The sequence below is a fragment of the Henckelia pumila genome, chromosome 4 (genome assembly GCF_033568475.1).
Source record: "Henckelia pumila isolate YLH828 chromosome 4, ASM3356847v2, whole genome shotgun sequence".
In the NCBI taxonomy this organism is placed as follows: domain Eukaryota; kingdom Viridiplantae; phylum Streptophyta; class Magnoliopsida; order Lamiales; family Gesneriaceae; genus Henckelia; species Henckelia pumila.
In genome coordinates, this window is record NC_133123.1 from 26,059,608 (window position 1) to 26,081,827 (window position 22,220).

Genomic DNA, 22,220 nt, shown 5'->3' on the forward strand with positions numbered 1-22,220 from the left:
TTATGGAAACGAACAAAATTTTCTTCCCACAATAAGCACAATGGTAGTTGGAGGATGTCTTTATGATGCTTGTTCTAATAGTTAGTATGTTTTTTTCAAATAATCCAATCGATAACTGAAATCAAAATTTGATCCATGCTCATAGGACAGGCAAACCAATGTTATGTGCGAGATAGGAAAATGTAAGACAATAATGTATCTCTCTATTCCAAGGGAAGAACCGAAGAGGATAGGTTCAACTACTTACAAAAATTCTCTATGCCACCAACACCAAGTTCCTATCTTTAGTTTAGTTTCGAATGAAGGCAAAAAAAATAATAATAATAAAAGATTGTGTCCCGGAATAAATCACACTTTCAGATATCTTGTCCAATATAGCATGTCATCAATTATGAAATTGAGATGCCATTTGCAGATAAAGGATATAGACAGAAAAGTGACCTTCATCCATCACGAAAAGGGAAGCTTGAATGTGCTGACTATATTCGCGAATATCTTCTTCTCTGTTGAGTTTCAATTTCATTCATCCAATCTGAGAGCTGCATGAGACCTCTATAGCAAAAATATGCCAAAGCAACTATAACTAGAGCAACCATAAGATACAGAAGAAACCGTTCAAATTCAGCCACAATTTTCTGCAAAAGAATCAGTTTATTCATATGTTTAGGAAAATCTTAACAAGTAACAGTGTCACAAGTTCGCTAGAGAAAGTAGACCAACCTGAAATCTCGATATTTTCTCATCTTCAGTCACCCTTTGTTTTCGTTTTCTACGTTTTGCAACATTATTAGTCGTGTCCAGCTCCTTCACCTTCCAAAAGTGTAGATGAATAGTATTAGTAAATTTTTTCTTAAAATTGTAAGCCTGGTCCACAAAATACATCATGTTGCATCCCTCGATTAATTTGTAGGGTCACTCCCTGCCACTCACCCTCTCCAACGAGTTAAAAGATAATATGCTATGCAATTTTTAGCTTCTACGTATCCATATTTTGAAAATGACTTCATGTAAAAACTTATAGAATGGATGGCTTTACCTCGCGGGGCTTTGCATTACGAAAATGTAGCTCAGTATCAGTGACCTTCAATTTGCTTTTGCAATCTTCGCCACAAGGAAGAAGACTGAGTCCATATTGGTTCTTTGATACATCTTTGGGATCACAACCGGCTTTATGGTATGCTTCTTGAACATTTTGACACAACCACTCCTTTTTTATGGTTTGGCATCCACATCGGGCAGTTACCTAGCACAACAAACTTGAATAGTTTAATTAAGATGCCAAAGACAGCTCAACCCATCTTTCTTTCTTGTTCCAGTTTTGAAGGTGCTAATAAGCACATTAGGAATGTTTGGATGTAATCTCAGCTAACATTTTACATCTCTAGAAATAAAATAGTAAGCTGACACCTCATTTCCATTTCTGAAAACACATTTTGTGTTTCCTTTCTTGTTTCACCAAAAACAAGAAACATGCAAATGCCATCACTTGATTCTAATGAATGAATAACACACAAATGGTCCAAAGACTAAACAAAGCGCCCTCCACCCTCAACACACACACACACACACACATTTGTTTAACGTTCCTATTTTACTAATACTTCTCGCTTTTAACATTAATATATTTATGCCACATTCATTCTTCATTATATATAGATATTACTTTTTTCATTAATTCAGTGAGCTATGCTCTATAATTTTTTAAAAAACTAAATCTAGTTACAAATTATAATTTTTCATACATGTTTCCCAAACGGACCATGTCTCCCAACTCAATACAGTATGTTATATTCTACTTTAAAAAAATACACTATATTCTAAAATTTTAAAAGTACCATGTCTCCCAATCAATACAGTATGTTATATTCTACATTAAAAAGATACACTATATTCTAAAATTTTAAAAGTACCCCCAACCACATTGCACACATACATATACATGACGTGATTCTCTTAAATCCAACGCACTTTGATATATCAAAACAAAACAAAACAAAGCATCCATCACACTCAACATTAAAGTCTCAACAACATACATTCAGGAAAGTAACGTCCAAAAATATTAGAAATCAAACCAATAATAACCATTAGTTTTGAGATGTCACAATCATTACTTTAAAACAGAAACTGACATTTTGTTCATATAATTTAGATGCTTTGTTTTTAGCCAATCAAGTTTATAAGAGAACATTGTTTGATGCCTTAATTAAGGTAAATGGTTCTAAGATGTTGAAAAGGTAAGTTAAAAATGTGTGACCTTCTTAGAACATGTGTCTGGTGATGGACAGGGCCCATGATGACACGTCTCCGGACATAAATGGTAACAATTCGGCAATTTTCTGCAAATTCAACATTGTAATCAAATGTACGGTCTTTAAACACATTACACACCGATGTATCAACTTTATGCCTATTAGAAACAAGACAATAGATTAACATATTTCAGGAAATAGCAGATACCCAGGAGGAAAACAAAAAACAATTACGGATATGAAGCACCAGTTTCACTTTGCAGGGCTAAAATAAACAAACACCACCAACGTAGTAAAACTGTAAGATGCATCTAAACTTTATTCAATTAATCGTATCACATAAAATGTTTTCATTGTCTTTTGAACTATTTGATATCATGATAAAAGTTTTCAATTAGCCAAATTACCAAAAAATTGTCTGGATCATGGATTACCAATCTAATAGCATAAATAAAACCATCATCACTTTTTTTGTTACATTTTTGTTTACTTTCCTTTTTCCCAAGACGGATGATTTCCTTCATTAAAAATCAAAAGGTAAATATCACATGGCTCCAACTAGATAGATGGATTTGGGGCGAGTCAATTTCAAATTCACACCTCAAATCTATCATTTTCATTTGGGCAAAATAATATAGCCGGATTCTTTCCAAGTTTTAGACAAGCAACTTTTTTTATGCATTTTGAAAGTATATTAAATTACCACTAATTACATGTCAATACAGCCTACATGTATTAGCAACGCTTGCATGGTGAGCTTAAACCACAGGCACAAACAACCAGAAAGTAATTTCTATTAAGAAAAAGGTTAAAAAGCACAACTTAGACGATTGAAGTATTCACATGACTGGCTTGTTTCATTCAATAAATCTTGTCCCTGACATAGTCTGTCTTTTCAAGTAGAAGCATATCATAATCAAGAAAGCGAGTATCATGCAAAATACAGAAATTACCTGTGGCAAGGCCCTTTGCATGAACGGACATCCATTTGCTCTCTCCCAGACATTCGATTAAAATTTATGCATTCAAAAACATGTACCATAGACCCACAATGGCAAGACCGTTTAATGAGTGTCTTGCAAGGGGGACATTCTCCCGGATGACATGGCTGAGGGCAAGGATGAGGGCATGGGGGATCTCTTTCCTGCGTCAAAAAGAAGATATAACACAAAGTTACAAAAAAATGACAATCTTAGCCAGGCACATTGAAGAAAAATAAATAATTAGATTCATATAATTCCTGCTTAAGTAAATCGACAAAAAGATTCAATTGTGGTTAAGACTTCGATGGATATGATGGTAAAAACAGAAGATCCTCACCTTATGACAGGGAAGGCAGCACTCTTCACAAGAATTGCCAGTTCTTACTGCATCTGATTTTGAAGAACTACTTTTCAAGGAATGACATTCATAAGTGCAATAATGGTTTCCACAGGAAAGAGGATTTCCACACAAGTTGCCACAAGAAAACTCTGCTGAGTTTGAGCACACCATCTGAAAGAGGAGAAAAATAAGATATAGAACCCCCTTTTATACGACACAAATGAAAACCCCTATGGCAGTCAAGGCTTGTAAAACAAGTTTACATCCACCACTTGCCCATTTAGAGAAGTGACATACAAAAATAAAAAATATATATTGAGATAAGACAGAACATATGCATACAAAACATTTATAAGATAACTGTTGCCAGTATTTCAAGACCAACCATCCTCTCAGCTCCTATGTGAAGTCCAACACATTGCCTTAGCACAAGTTCTGGACAAGGAGGACAAGGAGAGCCAGGAATCACTTCACCCTGATGGTTAAACTTCTTTTTTTTGGGTTTTAAAGTGAATTCAGGAAGAGGAGGGAGTTTAGGTCCATGGCACCTGTATATAACATGTAAAGAATCAATTCATTAACAATGTCGCCAAAGGAAATATTAGATGTAATAATACCATTATACAAGGCAAACCTTAGTTTGCATTTGTGGCCACATAGGTATTCCTCATCACAAATTAGCCGACAAGTGGGGCAAGGTCCATAATGGCACCGGTGTGGCTGTAAAAGGAAAAAAATCTGTTCAATACCCTGTCATTTATGACTTAAATAGCATTACCACGGAAGCCACCATGCCTTGCATTTTGGCCCATGCCCACATAGAGTAGCTATACGGCATCGTTTTGGACATTTGGGAGGCTTTTGCGCTGCCTCTGTACCACAAGGTACCTGATTAAAATGAGATGATTAATAATGGAATGGTGAAATCTCAACTCCAAAAATTATTCCAGAGACTCCGACATTTTTATAATTTCATGCAACTCGCGAATATTTTGTTGCATGAGATACTAGCAACACAACCAATAAAGTACCTCTTTGATAAAATGTAAAACAGTAAAAAGAACCCTAGGCCAACATAAGTACTTAATGAAAGAATCATACAAAAAATCCATTTTCTTAATGACTATTATCTTTCATTTCACCATGTATTTATATCTCTACAGTTAAGGTGCACTTAAAAGTGTCTTGAGGGCAACCGAAGCAAAGGATAAGCCTTAGGCCCAGGCACATGCCTAGAGAACTTTTGATTACGACATTCTTTTTTCTATTAACTAATAAGAAATGCAGGGACACATTTTATTTGAGTAAGAATATAGACAAGAACCACCAAAATTCTTAATGCTTTGACTACTAAATTGAAATCTAATTAACAATCCATGGGTTAGCACCAGAAACCCATTAGATTTTACCTCGAAGTATGTTTCCCCACATGAACAAGAAATTCTCACCATCAGCGGGCAAGGAGCACAAGAACCTCTACAAGAAAAATTTGCCAAGTGATCATCATACTAGTTATATGGACCATTATAATTCTGTGTGTGGAGCTCGGAAAAATAAAGGAATTCACTATTGGGAGATAAATTTAATTAGTGTTTGTCAATGATTCTAGATTTATTCATCATTATATCCATGTTGAGCTCAGAAAATAAAGGAGTCAATGCTTGGGAGTTCGATTTAATTAGTGCTTATGAATAATATAAGATCGAAACATATGTCGGCATCTAATATCGAGAGTATAAGTCTTAATATATAACTACTCGTTCCTCATAGCGGCCACTCAAATCTACACTAACTGATGATTAAAATGAAAAGATAAACATAGGGCTCTTCAGCTCACAAAATAAAGGTAAGTGATATGATGGACTGGAGCATGAGATTTAGTGATTCAAATTTCTTGAAAATCAACCAATTTGCATTATAACGAGCCCTCCTACTCCTACATAAGGAATTAGTCTTTCCTAGAAATACAATCATTTGTAAACTTATGTGCATCAAATATCCATCAATCACTCACAAGATTCACGGCATCATTCCCAAATATCCTCTCACTGAAAGAATTCTGATATCATTTACTCAAAAATTAAACTTTCTTATCCAAAATGAAGTGAGAAAATTTTCAGTCTTTGGCCTTACCAGAGAAAAGAAATACCCAGTGAAAAAAGCACTTCACAGAAAAGATAGAAGCCAGAATAAGTTCAATCAAAGTTTGCTGGATATACTTCATGACTGCAAATGACGAGTTCATACTTCATAGTCACAGTAACTCATTTCAAGTGTTTTATTTCATCATTTCATTAGCTTTTGCATTCGATTGCGTTTGAGAGCTTAGGCACCCAACTAACTTTCAAAAATTCAGATGTTTCCTATGAATTCCTCCACATATTGCGCAAAACTATGACAACAGCAGATACCTATGACATGGAGCTGGGCACTTGTGGTTCCTACATCTGAGCCTCTTGTCACAAACCTGCAGTCCAAAAGCCATCCACTTTTATAATTACATCTGCCCATTATTGAACATACAACACAAACAAATTATACCAAAACCAACCTCAGAGCAAGGCGGGCAATCTCCATCACAGCAACGGCGCTTACAAGCATGCCGCTCACAGTCCCTCACATTCAGGCACTTCCTCTCACATGTCAACTCTTGAAAGCACGGAACCTGTTCTAAATTCAGTGCACATACGCCATCTCACAGACATTATAAACATAGCCTAAAATAATAAGGATGAAGGAAAAGAACATAATACGTTTCATAAACAACTGACTAATACCTGTTTCTTCAAGCTTCTACACCTACACGATTTTGTTACCACTGTCCTACACGTCTCAATGCAGGGTCCTCGATGGCACCTCTCTGGACACCTATGGAAGCCGCAACTCAAAAGCTTATCACAGGTTGCTCCACACAATGGCACGACCACGTCACATGGTGTCCCTTCGTATACTCTCTTGCCACAAGGACAAGTTCTCTTACCTTGGAGTGGGCAATCCTTGCAATCACCTCCGTGACACCCCCTTTCGCATACGTGCCTCCCGCAGCTCAACATCTTATTGCAAGGATTCTCACACCTGAATTTCCGCTCACAACACGCTCTCTCCATCTCCATCTTCCCGCATTGACACCTATAAGCCCCCTTCTCTCTACATGGATGGCACGACCCATCGTGGCAAACGTCGACACACCTATGAACTCCGCACTCCAACAACTTCCCACAAACACCGTCGCAGGAGAAATTCTTGAACCCACATCGCCTCACATCCTCCACCTTCCCACAAAAGCATTTATTCCTGACTAACTTCGGGCAAGTTGCGCAAGGACCTGGGTGACATAACAGCAGACAGTAATGCCCACAGTTGTACTTCAATGCCCGGCGGCAGATTTCCCCGCAAGAATGAGGCAAAATCCATGGATCAGGTTCTGGATCCTGAACTTTCCCACAGAAGCAGTAGTAGTTCTTTGGCGTTTGAGATTTCGGGTACTCGATACGACACTTGGGACATGGCCAAACGAATGAGTTTTCATCTGGGATCACTGCAGCCCGTAAGGCGGCACGTGAGGCAGCAAGGGTGGTGGACTGGTGGGCCCAAGACTGGATGCACAGAAGGTGGAAAATGGCGAAGCAGCGTGAGGAGCAGGACCAAGTGGGATCGGTGGGTTTGATACGTTCAAGACAAATGAGGCAGGAGAGGGCTCCTGATCGCGAGGAGGTAAGAAAAGATTGGATTTTTACGAGGTCTTGATCAAGCTGGCCGTGATTGACCGAATTGGAATGAGAAATGTAGGATTGAAAAATTGACGAGGAGAGATCCGTGTGGCGGTGGTGAGCGGAAGAGTTCGTAGGGGAGGAAGAGTCGGGGTCGGAATCGGAGTCGGAAAGGAGCGGCGGAGAACCGGGTGGCGGGGTGGCGGAGGGCGGAGGCATCCTGGAGTTAGCGAGGTAGTTGACAAATCCGATGAGCTAATTCCGCAACAAATTTACATACAAGTAGGAAAGTAAATTTAAGATAATGTCATGATATATATTCTTTAAACAATTTTTTTTTTTTTTGAAATGATTATTTAAACAATATTATAATCTTAAAAAAAGACAATATTATAATCTTTTGTTATTCGATAATATTAAAATACTGTAAATATTATATATTCTTGTTTTCTGCAGAGAAATCACAATATTGATCGGTTGTGATTTTTTTATTTTTATTTTTGAGTTGAAAGAGTAGAATCTAATAATTGGATCTTGAACTCAAGATCTCTTCCATAATAATTAATAAGGATCTTTGAAGCCAAATGAGCTAAATTTCATCGACAATTTGTTATGATTTTAAAATTGAATTTTAGTTTTTTATCTCTCATTTTTAAAAATTTTGATTTTTTGTTTCACGATTTTATTTTTTTCCTCTTCCAACAAGTGATTATAGGGTATTTTCAATGCTTGTCAACAACACGAACAACATAAATATAATTATTTAAAAAAAGTAAATTAAAAAACAAAAAAAAACTAAAAATATCGGAATTTAATAATATGAAAGACTAAATTCAAAACGTCTTAAATCGAACATATAATTATTTTTCTTTTCATATGCATACTTCAGGGGTATATTAGTTTTGAAATTTTTTTGTTAAGCAACTTTCATTGCAATGTTGCATCATACACCCTCCGTCTCAATTATATAGTTTACGTTTTTTTTTTTTTTCAAATATATAGTTATATATCATATTTAGTAATTTTTTTAATACTTTTTTACTAATATATCCTTATTAACCACACCTTGAAAATTGTGCAATCATTTTTAAATACATTAAATAGGGATAAAATAGAAAGTTTGTATAAAATTTATTTTCCAATGATTTTTCTTAATATGCGTGAAAAAATAGGACTATAATTTGAGACGGAGAGAGTATAATTTAAAGTATGTGATTTTTTGAAATTCAATTCAACACCAAATTTTTTTAAAAAAAATTAATCAGATATAGGCTTGTAAAAACTAAATAAATTTTTTTTTTTCAAATATACATTGATATAAAATCAAATCAATCTATTCTAGAAAAACCAGATTAATCTACATTTTAAGACTAAACATTAAAATTTACTAAATTTTATGCATAAAAATAAATACGAAAACCAGAATAATATATATGTTGCAAGATTAAAAAGTTACTAGATAATATGCATAAAAAAAAATACGCAGTAAGATTAAATAAAAAATGAAAATAATGTTCGCCTTTTAACATTAAAATAAAATATTTAGTATTAGCCAATAGAAGAAAATGGTTTTTATCAGATATCGAACCGCCCCGACCCGATTATAAATTTCCCTTATGGGTCTACAATTTGGTATGGAGCTCGCCCGGTTAATGTTTCCCCTTTTTAGACAAAAAAACCCTAGGAATTTGAGAGAAGATCTAATTTGGGCAAAATGGCTGCGGATAAGAACCCTAAAAAGGCCAATCTTTTGGACCATCATTCCATCAAGCACATTCTCGATGAATCTGTTACTGAGGTAGGACGGTCACTCTCACACATCACGATCACACACTCGCCAATGGTTCTGCTGAAGTCTTCTTTTGGTTTTTATTTTCTTGCACTTTAAACATTTACTGTTTTTATATGTGGGTTTTTGTGCCCGTAGATCGTTAAGAGTAAAGGGTATCCTGAAGATGTCAGAATGAGTAACATTCGGTTGCTGATCGGGGTGATCATCATTATCATCGCACTTTTTGCACAGTTTTACTATAAGAAGTTTCCTGACAACAAGAATTTTCTTCTCGGCTGCATAGGATTATATCCTTTTCATGGCATGATTTATTTTTTTGAATTAGATGTGTGGAATCTGGAATATGCTTTTTGTTTAATGACCATGTTGTGGCGGAATGTATTTTATGTGATTGGAAATTGGTTATCAAGAAATTTTGGAATTGTTGGTACTCGGGTTCGTCACAGAAAGGGCGTCCTGGAAATGAGAATAGAGGCTGCCGTGACAAAGTTCAAGGCTAAATAGATGTGTAATTATAATGTCGCTTTTTTATGCAGGAGTAATGTTATATTTGTTTATATCTCAAAATCAAATAGGTAAGATCTTTTTGAGTGTGAAAGGATGAATGAATATTTGCATGATATGACTGCATAGTGTGTCAGTTTGATATTATTGTAATTTGTTTTACGAATGATAAAAAAAAATTAAGAAACCAAAAATAACAAATAATTGAGTTATTTTTTTTTCTTTTTTTTCTTTTTTTTTTTTGAGATAAATTATTGTTTTTTCCTATGAACACTTGATTGCTGATCCTTGACGCTGGCAAGTATATAGTATTCAATGGAATCTTACAACTAATAATATACTTGAAGGAAAAGAATGCCATCCTATTCACATATCCGCCAACTGTAAGTTATTTCTGTGCCTTCTTTTATGAATTCTTGGTGTTGGCTCGTCTTTATATATTTATTTATTATTTTTCTTGTGAATGAATGAGATATGCTTCTTTTAGTTAGACCTACATTTCAATTTTTGGCCCAATCCATTGTGTACTGTGAAGTATATATTATTTTTTTGTTTTCTTATGACTTGATCAGCTGATTGATTGCTAATATTAATTATTATCTTAAACAACTTTCTATGTTTGTGATTTATTTTTGGATACTGAGTAGTTTAATGGATTTTCTAATAATAATGCGTGGCTAACAATGTTTGTTCAATATTATCAAATCAATGCATGATGATGTTTAGACCAGTCTTTGACGAACGCAAATTCTACGCTGTAATATGCAATAGACGTTTATCTTACACTTAAAAGTTTATTCTAAAGTGTGGACCTTTGATCTTGATCATTTCATTCTTGCAAAATCCCTACCAACTTCATCTTTTTACTCGACTTTCAACCATTGTATGGTAGCCAAATGCTGCTGAAAGTTGCAAAACAAATGTGGTTGTATGAATTACAAAACATTCATATTATTCTGTAACACCTACCATTCTTTGATGTCATGTCGCTTGTTAGGACCAGAACCACAATGATGTGGTTTACGGAAGGGTTTGGATAGATCATTAGTGCTGAAAGAAATTTGTCTGCTTGATTTTGTTCTTCTCCGCTTGTGATAGAGTTGTCATTTTATGTTCTTGATAAGTTGAAGATTGCGAGTGAAGCTATAAATGAGTATTGAAATGATGATGCAATGATAAATATCTGATGGTGTGGATAATACAAAAAATTATAGGAGTTTGAACTATAGGAGATCCGACTGTTTGGAGCGTGTAAAGCTCTTGACTTAGAAAATGCATCCTTTTCCTTGATAAATTTAATATGTTCATCTCCTCGGGGCTTGGGGGTAGAAATATAGAAGCCATGATCTAAATTCACTAATCATCTCACATATTATTTTTTCTAGGCATTTTTTGAATATTTTTAATGAATCAAAAGCAAGAGGACAGTGTGGAAGATGATAGTATGCAGTTCTTAGGTGCTAAATTGGTTTTACTAGTGAGTGAGATTAGTTTGACATAGTTGTTGGAAATCCTCTGAAGGCAGTTGTTTGATAAACTGCATTTATAATAAATACCTGATGAGGTTAGATGCTTGTTGCATCTGTGAACAAATGTGCTAACAAATTTGCATAGCACATTTGTTCATGGATTCATTCTGCTGTCTGAAAGTAACTGATACGGTTTTATAATATGGAGGGCAGGGGCCGCATGAAATTTCTCAAGATTCTATTTTAATATCGTATTTGAAGCTCTCTGCAATAGATTATAGATTTACCTTTTTAAAAAAAAATATGGTTATTCGTTGTATTGCTATCATCCTGATTATAAGAGGTCTCGTTGTAATTTATCACAACTGGGAACCAATATACTAGGACTGAACTTTTTTTTTTTAATTGTACTAGGACTGAACTTTTACCTGCTGTTTTAGCGATTCTATTTGAAGCTAAAATCATTTAATGTGTTCCCTCATAAATTTCCGTAACTAATCACATCTGTGATTAGCATTTTAATCTTGCATGCATGGTGAGTTCATTCACCGGACCTCAAAGAGTTGAAACGCCCGTGGTATTTTTTTCAACAGGGATCTTTTAACACAACTGGATTGGTCTTCACTTCGAAACTGCCAAGATTCTCAGATATGTATACCCTTATCATAGGGAGTGCCGATCCCCAATCAATAGCTTCAAAGCCACCAGTTGAATTCACTAAAACCGTCACTCAATGGTAATCTCGAAATGCCCCCTGTCAAAAGAAAACCTTTCGTACCTTCTCTTGTGGCTTACATTCACATTTTCGCTACATATTATGCAGGTTCACAAAGGATGGAGTTTTGGTGGAGGGACTCTTCTGGAAGGATGTTGAAGCACTCATAAAGGAGTATGCAAAAGAAATTAAGAAGACCAAGTGAGCTAAAGCTTCATATATATTCTCGCGGAACATGATTAAAACATGAGGAGATGCAGACTAGATGCACGCCCTTGTTCTAAACCGCGGTAATGCTATAGTTGTACGCCATTCATTTGACTCTTAATCGAAATGATTGAACCCAATTCATGGGAATCTTAGCTGACAACTGTGCTTCTACTTTTTTCTCCTCCGACGAACAATGCATTTTTCCGGTCTATCTGCTTTATCTGCTTAATGTTGTGCTCGTCTCACAAGAATCATTCGGGCCATGATATCGATGCATGTCTTACCTTGTGACTACCTCTCTTCTTCACATCTAAGACTCTTTCATCTTCTATTCATGCATTTTGTTCGTGAAAAGTTTCCAAAATCTTGTCGCATTTTTTTTTTTACATTTAACCTTTTCCCTGTTCCTGGGTACGTTCATTATTTTGATTCAAATTTTCGCAATTTCGAGAAAGAGTCTATTGTTTTATGTATAATTTAAATTATTTAAATCGATGCATAGTCAAATTTACGAGATATTCAACATTTTTCTCCAACTTTGTGGCTTATTCCAATTCTTCTTACTCTGGTGTTCAAAACATGCTTAAATCGTGTCCATGTGTATACAAAATATTAGATACATAATACATGTCATCTGTCAAGAAATTACGTACGACAGATATTTAGTATACATGTCAAGAAAAACAACAAATTTTAAATCAGTGGAAGATAGAAGAGGAATAGTTGGATAATTTGCCACGAGGACGATTCTGAATCACAGCAATGTGCAATATTTAGTGAGAAAGAACGCGTCATGCGGACGATAAGATATTAACTTTATTTACAAAAATTTTGATGAGACTATGTGGATAAATTTTGTGAGATGAATATTTTAATTGAGTTATTATTTTTTATGTCAAAAATACAATTTTTTATTTTAAAAATAAATATGAATGGATTTGATCTATTACATATAAAGATTCTGAGACCATTTCACAGTTGTTGACCAACTCTTAATGATTATATATAGAGTAATACTCCTGTGAGACGGTTTCATCCGTGAGACGAGCTAACTTTACCCATATTTATAATAATAAGTAATATTTTTAGTATAAATTGTAATACTTTTTAATGGATAATTCATACAAGAGATCCGTCTCATAAAAATGACCCTTGAGACTGTCTCATAGGAGTTTTTGCCATATATATTGCTTCATTTGATATGTATTTCATGTTTTATAAATGATTAAAGTCATTTTTTTTATTTGTATATATTGATGTGGTATCTAAATTCCACAAAATATTTAAAGTTTCTCGTATTATGTGATATTAAAAATATCTCGATTTGATTTTTCGTTGGATCTAGGTGGTCGGTAGTCTTAAATATCAAATTTTAATTTTTACCTGTTAAAAACAAATGTTTATTTCATAGAAATTTGAGGAAGCAATACCTTCTACACAAATGAGATGGATTTGAATTTGGATTTGGATGTAAATGTGAATGTGATGGCCAAGATTTTTTTGTGCCATCATTTTGGAGTTTTTTGTTCGACTTTGTCAATGTGTGCACAAGTATACTATTAATAAACTATTTTCTATTTTGGTGTTTTTGTTTTATATATTATAATTTATCAAGATCAAGATCTCGAATTTAAAATGAAATCCCAAGTTAGAAATTCAATTACAATAAATATTTTACCCCAATTCAAAATAAAAACAATAAATATTCTCAATAATAATAATAATGTCACTTCTGATAAGAGAAGTTAACTATACTTACAAAGGATATATAAAATAATCATATCAGAGGGCTGTATAGATTAGACAGGTTTGGCTGCTCATATTTATTACATTTTCTGTATAATTGCAGTAGAGCTATGCTCATTAAATATTTTTATATTTGTTATTTTCGTGAAGTTTTGATATAATTTTATTATTATGATATGATACATAGTTTTTTTTCCCGATGAAATTTTCTTTTATGACAATAGAAATAATGACGAAATCAGAAATATCAATCTAATCGAACTAGAATTTTAATTTCTTCAATGCTTTAATTTTTTGAATTGAGTTATCCGAATTAATATCAAATTAATCCAAAATTATTCAAAATTAATACATAAAAAATTTCAAAAAAAAATTTGTGCCACTCAGGCTTCACATACATTATCTTTTGATATACATTAAGTAATTTTCGGTTAATGAAGTAGCTTGCAAACAACGTTATTCAGGTATACCACGTTGGACAAAAATCTCTATGGTATGGTTATTTCAAGAAGGTTTTTCGTAATAGAGAAATCGAGCACGTGACTATTAGTTATGTTGGGATATCAACCAAAATCCCATATTGGTAGATCAAGTAAATGATCATGTGTTAATATATGAAATGATATCTCTATTGGTAAAGAGGTCTTTTGGGTGGGTTCCCAAAATCAAAACCATGAGGATTAGACCCAAAGTGGGCAATATCATACCAATGTAAGATATCGGGTTTCGTTGTTCCAATAAGTGGTATCAAAGCCATGGTCTAATCGAGCCAATATGGGTAGAATCCTCGGAATTAAACGAAGGAGGTGAGGAGGTGAGGCTCCCGTTAAGATCCGTGTTAAGGTCTCGAGGGGTGATGATTCCGGGAATTCATATAAGGTGTGTGCCTCAACGCAGTGAAGTGGAGTAGCCTCGATTGGAGACGGATTGAGGGGAGGCTCGAACCATGTGAATAATGGTGTGAATTCGTTTAAGGGGAAGATTGTTGGGATATCAACCAAAGTCCCACATTGATAGATCAAAAAAATGATCATGGGTTAATATATGAAATGATTTCTCCATTGGTAAAAAAGCCTTTTGGCTGGTTCTAAAAACAAAACCGCCTTTTGGGTGGTTCTAAAAACAAAACCAGGGGAGGATTGTTAGGTTTGGTCAACCAAAGTCCCACATTGTAATCTTAAAGGAAAGATCATGGATTAATTGTTGGGATATCAACCAAAGTCCTACATTGGTAGATCAAGAAAATGATCATGTGTTAATCTATGAAATGATATCTCCATTGGTAAAGAGGCCTTTTGGGTGGTTTCCAAAATCAAAACCATGAGGGTTAGACCCAAAGTGGACAATATCATACAAATGTGAGATATCGGGTTTCGTTGTTCCAACAAGTGGTAGATATCGGGTTTCGTTGTTCCAACAAGTGATATCAAAGTCATGGTCTAATCGAGCCAATGTGGGTGGAATCCTCGGAATTAAACGAAGGAGGTGAGGAGGTGAAGCTCCCGGTAAGATCCGTGTTAAGGTCTCGAGGGGTGATGCTTTCGGGAATTCATATAAGACATGTGCCTCAACGCAGTGAAGTGGAGTAGCCTCGATTGGAGACGGATTTAAGGGAGGCCCGAACAATGTGAATAATGGTGTGACTTCGTTTGAGGTGATGATTGTTGGGATATCAACCAAAGCCCCACATTGGTAGATCAAGAAAATGATCATGAGTTAATATATGAAATAATAACTCCATTGGTAAAGAGGCTTTTTGGGTGGTTCTAAAAACAAAATCAGGGGAGGATTGTTAGGTTTGGTCAACCAAAGTCCCACATTGGAATCTTAAAGGAAAGATCATGGATTAATTGTTGGGATATCAACCAAAGTTCCACATTGGTAGATCAAGAAAATGATCATGAATTAATATATGAAATGATATCTCCATTGGTAAAGAGGTCTTTTGGGTGGATTCCCAAAATCAAAACCATGAGGGTTAGACCTAAAGTAGACAATATCATACCAATGTGAGATATCGGGTTTTGTTGTTCCAACAAGTGGTATCAAAGTTATGGTCTAATCGAGCCAATGTGGGTGGAATCCTCGGAATTAAACGAAGGAGGCGAGGAGGTGAGGCTCCCGATAAGATCCGTGTTAAGGTCTCGAGGGGTGATGCTCCCAGGAATTCATATAAGGTGTGTGCCTCAACACAGTGAAGTGGAGTAGCCTCGATTAGATACGGATTGAGGGAAGGTCCGAACCATGTGAATAATGGTGTGACTTCGTTTGAGGGGAGTATTGTTGGAATATCAACCAAATTTCCACATTGGTAGATCAAGGAAATGATCATGAGTTAATATATGAAATGATATCTTCATTGATAAAGAGGTCTTTTGAATGGTTCCAAAAGCAAAACTATGAGGGTTAAACCCAAAATGAACAATATCATATTAATGTAAAATATCGGGTTTCATTGTTCCAACAAATTAAATATTTAACTATTTCACCAGCTCAAATACCTCTTAATCAGATAGTTTTCTTCCTTACTTTTGGTAAAGGCCTTTGTTTTTTGTTTTTAACACATGACGCATTCTCTTTGGATGAAAGTATAACTAATGTAATTAATTATTATTAGTTCTTCGAGCAAACATAAAGTTACTAAGCGCCATAAATTGGTTTTATAAATTTGGTCACTACTAAATTGACAATGACATTGCACTAGAAATTATTGATGTATTTCTCTCATACGAAGAAGATAAAAGGTAACCTCTATAAATTATTGTTTTTCTTACCTTTTTCAGCAAAAAAATGATCATTTTTTATTTGTTTATTTACTCTCTCAAACTCTACATAATATTTGGAAAAAAATTATTTAAAAAAACAACCATAAAACTCTTTACAAATGACTGAATGAGGTTAAATATGATCGATATTTTTTTAATAAAAAAGTAGACGATATATTAGCCAATTAATATTTTGAGAGAATTTTATATTTTTTAAACTTTTTACAAGTGTAATTAACCCGTAAAATATAATAAAGAACAACAAATTGTTGCTAACTCTATTTCGACACAATATGTTTACTTTGAGCAATCAATTAGATGGAATCTTACAAATTTGTGAAGAAAAAATTTATAATAACTTATTTTTAAAATTTTCAACACTATCTTAGCGATTCTTTTCAATTTCATATAGACTCGAATGTTCCTTTTTAGATTTCAGGGTCGAAAAAACTTTCCTCACAACAAATAATCATTTTACTTTATATTATATATATTGATTATAAATACTTTATGGTATATTTCAATACAACACATTATAGTTTTTTAAAAAAACCTAAGCAATATGAAGCATCTATCTACATATCATTTTTTATAAATTCATTTATCAAAAATATGTGTTAAAAGATATTGAAAAAGTGAGATAGAGTGTCGCATTTGGCATTTACAGGACAACATGCTGAATCTTCTGGACTCAACTCGCACATCCGGTTCATTTTTGCCACGTGGCGCCACACCTAACCAAGAATAGTTTTATATTTTAAATCCCATTTTAAATAATGCCAAAAAGGCCAAAAAGAATAATAATTAAAAAGAGACAAATAATATATTTCTGGGGCACAATGATAAAATAATAAAATACTCTGGGATAGCTGCTATAGTTTCCAGAAAATAGTATTTGGATAATATATGATGTGATTTTTTTTTTTTGAAACCACAACTTGCATTAAAAAGAAAAAACCAAATCACTGTTTATAATATTACACAACCAGCTTGGTACTACCCCTTTACCCATTCGAAAGGCACAAAAAGCGATAAAGTTTTCCTAGCAAGAGTGTGTGCTACAATGTTTGCTGATCTTCGCATATGATTGAATGAAAGGAAAGTCGGAGTATTGTCATAATTCTAAAAAAATCAAAATTTTTAACCCCGCTGATGGATACTTCATTCTCCAATCCAGTTGAAATCATATTGTCATAATTCTAAAAAAAAATAAAATAATAAATCATATTGTCATAAAGACGAGTGACCAAAAGTTCAATTGGACGGAGCAAAACGAAATTATTAATCCATAAATAAAAACTAAATTTATCAAGTATAATATTAATTTTTCATGCGCAATTTATTTAATTCCAACATTTAGCTATTTTTAATGATTAACCCAAAATATAAAAATTAAAACACTCAATTATACAATTCAAGAGTCTCAAAGGATTATTCGGTCTCCATTTTGGGGAAAAAAAAAAGGAAACGAAAAGAAAATATTATTACAACGAAACGTTAAAAAAAGGAGGGGACAGAAACATAAACAAAAACACGTACAAGAAGCGACGCATTGATTTATGTACACAAGCACCAGCATGCAAGGATGATCGGAGATGGGTATATACACATCACAAAATCTATGACTTGAGGAGGGCTGTCGTATCCAACGGCTTTACGGTGGCCGGGAAATCGGTTCTTTCCCCGGCTAGCGAATAGTATGCCAGAATATGGGCGGGATCCTCCACGACAACCCGGCCCCCGTCCAACTCGTGAACGTAGGACTGTCTAGCGGGTATCAGCTCGATATTCCAATTAGGTCGGACCATAGTTAACAGATCGCAGCCATTACGCGACGCTCGGTATCCTTGCACCCACAAGTACCTCAGATATTTAAGCTGCAGGGCGGCCAAGGACAATGCACGTTCGCTAAAACAGCATCCCCTCACTTCTAACTTCTGAAGGCTAGGACACCCTTTGGAGAACTCCAGGAGACCCTCATCCGATCCCCCGACGTAGCCAAGAAGCATCCACCTAATGTTTGGACTGTACTTCCCAATGTAGCCGAGGCCAACGTCTGTTAGTCCCCCCGGTCGGAGATACAAAGCGAACCTTCTGAGTTTATGGCAACCTATTAGCAGAGACCTGACTCCATTGTCCAGGGGCAAATCGGCGATTCTCTCCTCACGGTCCAGCAAGACCAATCGGAAGTCGCATAGGTTTTTCGAATATGTACCCATACATTCCAAGGATGCATTTGTAATATCAGACACATATACGGCTAGGTATTCAAGTTGAAGGCATCCTTGAGCCAGAGCCATGATTCCTCTCTGTGAGACGACACCTTCTTCGTCTTCCATTTCATGTTCATCAGCTCCTCTCTCGATGCGAAGTCTTTTCATTTTCTTACAAAACTGGGCAAGAACCTCCAACCCTCTATCTCCAATAACATTTCTAGTCTGTTTAATAAAGATGGAGACATAGCTTGAGTTGGAGATCAGTATAGAAATCTATTGAATCCAGAGCAAGTACAAAATGATATGCTGGCTATGCATCTAAAAAGTAAATTCTTTGTTTTCCTACATTACAAAATTTACCTCGAGAAGTTCCAAGTTCGGGCATTTTTGCAGCAAGATACAATGGGCTTCGGTATCAAGCAAAGCGTACAGGAGATCCAACTTTTTAAGCTTGGATGCGACCGGATATATGATGGGTAGTTCAGCTTTGCCCAAGTAAGTAAGCCCCAAACAACACAGTCTCGAAGGTAATACTACAGCACCATACCTTTGCAATTGCACATTAAAAACACCTTCACCGACCTGTCCAGGAGGCTCACTAAAAGATCCACCAGCAAACTCTTCTAATGAAGATGCAGCTCGGAAAAAACCAACAAGGTCAGAAAGATCACATTCACTAATTTTCATCGAAATCAGAGATGGGCATCTTCTTGCTATCAGTTCAAGGTCTTCAGATCTGACTTTCGTAAGATCAGTCATGTAGAAGTTTAAAGTCTCCAGAGCCGTATTGTTCGAAGCAAGCTCACGCAGCCATTCACCATCCTTCTCGACTATCGCGCTCTCTTCCATAATCAAAACTCTCAGATTCCTGAAATTATCAGTTTTAAATTCTCAAATTCCAGTAACAAAACAATAAATTCTATTCCCTGGACCAGAATTGCATTCCGAGTTTAGCTATGTAGCTATGTTTATTAATTAAGACAGATCCCAGGTATGAAAATAGCGCAAGCCGCAAGACACGAAAAGAATTCCAACTCTTAAAACAAAAGTTTCAGCAACTTCGCATGAACTGCAGATGCGAAATTGACATCAGAAGACATTAAAAGAGATGTTGTTTTCAATTCCCAAAAGACCAATCAGTTGCAGAGGGGCGGGAATGAGAAAGATGAAACACAAAATGAATCAGATCAAGGGTATATTTCATGCATTCTGGCTTCAGGGACTAACAACAGGGAACCAATTTATTCATCTGAAAAGATAATCCCATCGGAGAACCGGAATATTTAAATGACTTTAGCACGAAGATTGTAAAGATAAAGAAAAAGGAGATGGATTTAACTACATACAGCCTAGAAAGTATTATTTGGATAACCAATAACATAAAGAGCGTCTCACCAATGGTCCATACACTAGATATCCATCAAATTAACCCTCCAACCCCATCTTTTTGATATACTACAGCACTTGGTTCACGGAAAATTCGATCCTGTAGCAGAAATATCGCCCTTCACTGCAGATCCAAGGGCCATATTTGGTCCTTACAGGTAGTAGACCCCTCATGGAAAAAATTTCGGCTCAATTAAAGCACTTGGATATGCAGTGGTGGCGCAGGATCGCCTTTTCCATTAGTTCACTTAGAAGCACATGAAAAAATCGCACCAAATGCCTATGCACCAGGAGGACCGGGGAGCAACCTAATGGTTTGGGGGCCAAAACTAAAATATTTGGAGAAATTCCACATAAATTCCATCAAGGACACAAGGAAAACCATGATTGAAGACAACAAGTTCCCCATAAGAAAGGATTTGCTTCTAGCTTTATCCAACAGCTTGAAGATTAAAACTTGGATTGAAAAATTGAAACTTCCCAACTCACATTCACTAAATTTATGAAATAATACAAACTATATCTATGAAAACAATCACATCAAAAGAAAAAGAAATATCCACCAGGAAACATGGAAGTAAGCAGTTATGTCAGAACGGAAAATTCAAATTTTGACTTTTTCATCGCGAGACACAAAATTCAAAATCTTCCTAAATATCTGTAAATTATGTGGAGTTCGATTTCAAATCAAGAAACCCATAAGAGCAAATCATAAATCCATGTGGCCACAAAGGTGAAATCAGAGATCCAGCGGAGTTATTTCAAGAAAGAATAGAAGAAAACCAAGTCCACCAAAAAAAACCCGAAAAGGAAAGAGCTGATTCCAAAACAAGAAACACCCGATAAGGGAAAATAGTGAGTCGTGATTTGGAACCTGCATAAGCGCCCGATATGCAAAAGCCCATCTGTAGAGAAACCCGAGCATTTATCCAGTTTCAAGACTTCTAAAACCTTCCCAGCTGCCGAGTTAGCCAGCAGCTCGAGATCCGAATCCTTGACAATCATCCTCCGGAAGTGCAGAGCCTTCATCTTCCCAAAAGACCTCACGATTTCCTCCACCCACGGCGTCACGTATCCGCCCCAGTCCTCCGGGATCAAATTAAACATGGCGGCGCGTGGCTTCCCCTTGAGCTTCAGCGACTCGAGCTGAGGGAAGCGCAGCGACAACCTCTGCGGCTTGGCCGTGTAGCAGAGGGCCATGGTCACGTGCTTGCGCGTGATGGCGTCGATCGCGCACCACCGCTTGCACACCATGGACACCGCGTCCCGGTCACGTGGGTCCTTGACATACGGAATCACACACTCCCAGACGGTGTCATAAACCCCAGTACTGCAACTGCTGCCGCTGATCCTAGTCTTATTACTACAGAAGCTGCTCCCATTCAATTTCTTGGAATTCCTAGAGTCTCCCATCCTAGAATCCCGGCATGGAGATCAAAAGAAGAGAAGGCAAGAAAAGAAAAGAAAAGGGTAGCAGATGGGGATATGGAAGATAGTGGAAATGCGAGGACCAACCAGCTGTGAGATCCAATCCAAGAGTATTTAGTGCAGAAATCTGGAGGAGACGCAGGGGGAGGTTAATAGAGGGTTAAGAGAGAGTGGGGCTCCTTCAAACGAGAGTTGAAAGTAAAGGACAGAGGAGATGCTGATCCATCCAATAGGGGTAAGAGAAAATCTTCTCCCCATTTTTTATTTTCTTACAATTATTTTGGGGGTTTCCGCCATGTCTTTTTTTTTTTTTTTTTTTTTTTTCTTTTTACTATCAATATTCAACACTAATAAATGTTTCTCTATCACTTTTCTTTCTTTCTTTTCCAAAACTGAAATAATTTGTAAATTGACATAAATATTAGTAAAACTTTAATACTCAAATTAAATATAAGTGAGTTCGAGCTTTATTCAAAATTCAAAAATGTTATTTTTTTTTTGATTTGAGTCTAACTCAAAATATTCGAACATGAATCTAAAGTATTCGAATTTTTACATGGATAGTAAGGTTCGATAATGAAAGTTCAAACACGTATAATTTGTTAAATTAACATCGTAGAAAATAATTTATATGTAATAGTTGTTATTTGTTTTTTTTTCTAGAACGTTTAAATGAGAGTTACTTTTTAAAATATAAAAATAAA

General features: G+C 35.5%; 3 protein-coding genes across 3 annotated transcripts; 1 reads left to right on the plus strand and 2 right to left on the minus strand.

Annotated features, from left to right (window-relative positions):
• Nucleotides 1-181: 181 nt before the first annotated feature.
• Nucleotides 182-7,531, minus strand: LOC140863082 (NF-X1-type zinc finger protein NFXL2). The gene is made up of 13 exons (XM_073266231.1): nt 6,353-7,531; nt 6,127-6,240; nt 5,987-6,042; nt 4,985-5,051; nt 4,371-4,463; nt 4,210-4,295; nt 3,961-4,123; nt 3,573-3,746; nt 3,206-3,396; nt 2,258-2,339; nt 1,037-1,243; nt 721-810; nt 182-635 (listed from the first exon to the last, which is right to left on the minus strand). The coding sequence occupies exons 1-13, from the start codon at nt 7,502-7,504 to the stop codon at nt 480-482; spliced, it is 2,631 nt and encodes an 876-aa protein (XP_073122332.1). The 5' UTR covers nt 7,505-7,531; the 3' UTR covers nt 182-479.
• Nucleotides 7,532-8,945: 1,414 nt separating this feature from the next.
• LOC140865493 (signal peptidase complex subunit 2-like) lies at nt 8,946-12,195 on the plus strand. Its single transcript, XM_073270155.1, has 5 exons — nt 8,946-9,083; nt 9,213-9,364; nt 9,883-9,964; nt 11,644-11,786; nt 11,874-12,195. Exons 1-5 carry the CDS (start codon nt 9,000-9,002, stop codon nt 11,968-11,970), a joined length of 558 nt encoding a protein of 185 aa, XP_073126256.1. The 5' UTR covers nt 8,946-8,999; the 3' UTR covers nt 11,971-12,195.
• Nucleotides 12,196-17,801: 5,606 nt separating this feature from the next.
• LOC140863075 (coronatine-insensitive protein 1-like) lies at nt 17,802-21,800 on the minus strand. The gene is made up of 3 exons (XM_073266210.1): nt 20,963-21,800; nt 19,063-19,570; nt 17,802-18,924 (listed from the first exon to the last, which is right to left on the minus strand). Exons 1-3 carry the CDS (start codon nt 21,499-21,501, stop codon nt 18,106-18,108), a joined length of 1,866 nt encoding a protein of 621 aa, XP_073122311.1. The 5' UTR covers nt 21,502-21,800; the 3' UTR covers nt 17,802-18,105.
• Nucleotides 21,801-22,220: the final 420 nt, after the last annotated feature.

Coding starts and splice junctions, on each gene's coding strand:
- LOC140865493 (XM_073270155.1), top strand. CDS start 9,000: ATGGCTGCGGATAAGAACCCTAAAAAGGCCAATCTTTTGGACCATCAT. Junction 9,084..9,212: donor TCGATGAATCTGTTACTGAG/GTAGGACGGTCA, acceptor TTGTGCCCGTAG/ATCGTTAAGAGTAAAGGGTA. Junction 9,365..9,882: donor CTTCTCGGCTGCATAGGATT/ATATCCTTTTCA, acceptor TGACGCTGGCAA/GTATATAGTATTCAATGGAA.
- LOC140863075 (XM_073266210.1), bottom strand. CDS start 21,501: ATGGGAGACTCTAGGAATTCCAAGAAATTGAATGGGAGCAGCTTCTGT. Junction 19,571..20,962: donor CATATCGGGCGCTTATGCAG/GTTCCAAATCAC, acceptor TGATAATTTCAG/GAATCTGAGAGTTTTGATTA. Junction 18,925..19,062: donor CGAACTTGGAACTTCTCGAG/GTAAATTTTGTA, acceptor TTTATTAAACAG/ACTAGAAATGTTATTGGAGA.
- LOC140863082 (XM_073266231.1), bottom strand. CDS start 7,504: ATGCCTCCGCCCTCCGCCACCCCGCCACCCGGTTCTCCGCCGCTCCTT. Junction 1,244..2,257: donor CAGACACATGTTCTAAGAAG/GTCACACATTTT, acceptor TTGTTGTGCTAG/GTAACTGCCCGATGTGGATG. Junction 811..1,036: donor GTAATGCAAAGCCCCGCGAG/GTAAAGCCATCC, acceptor CACTTTTGGAAG/GTGAAGGAGCTGGACACGAC.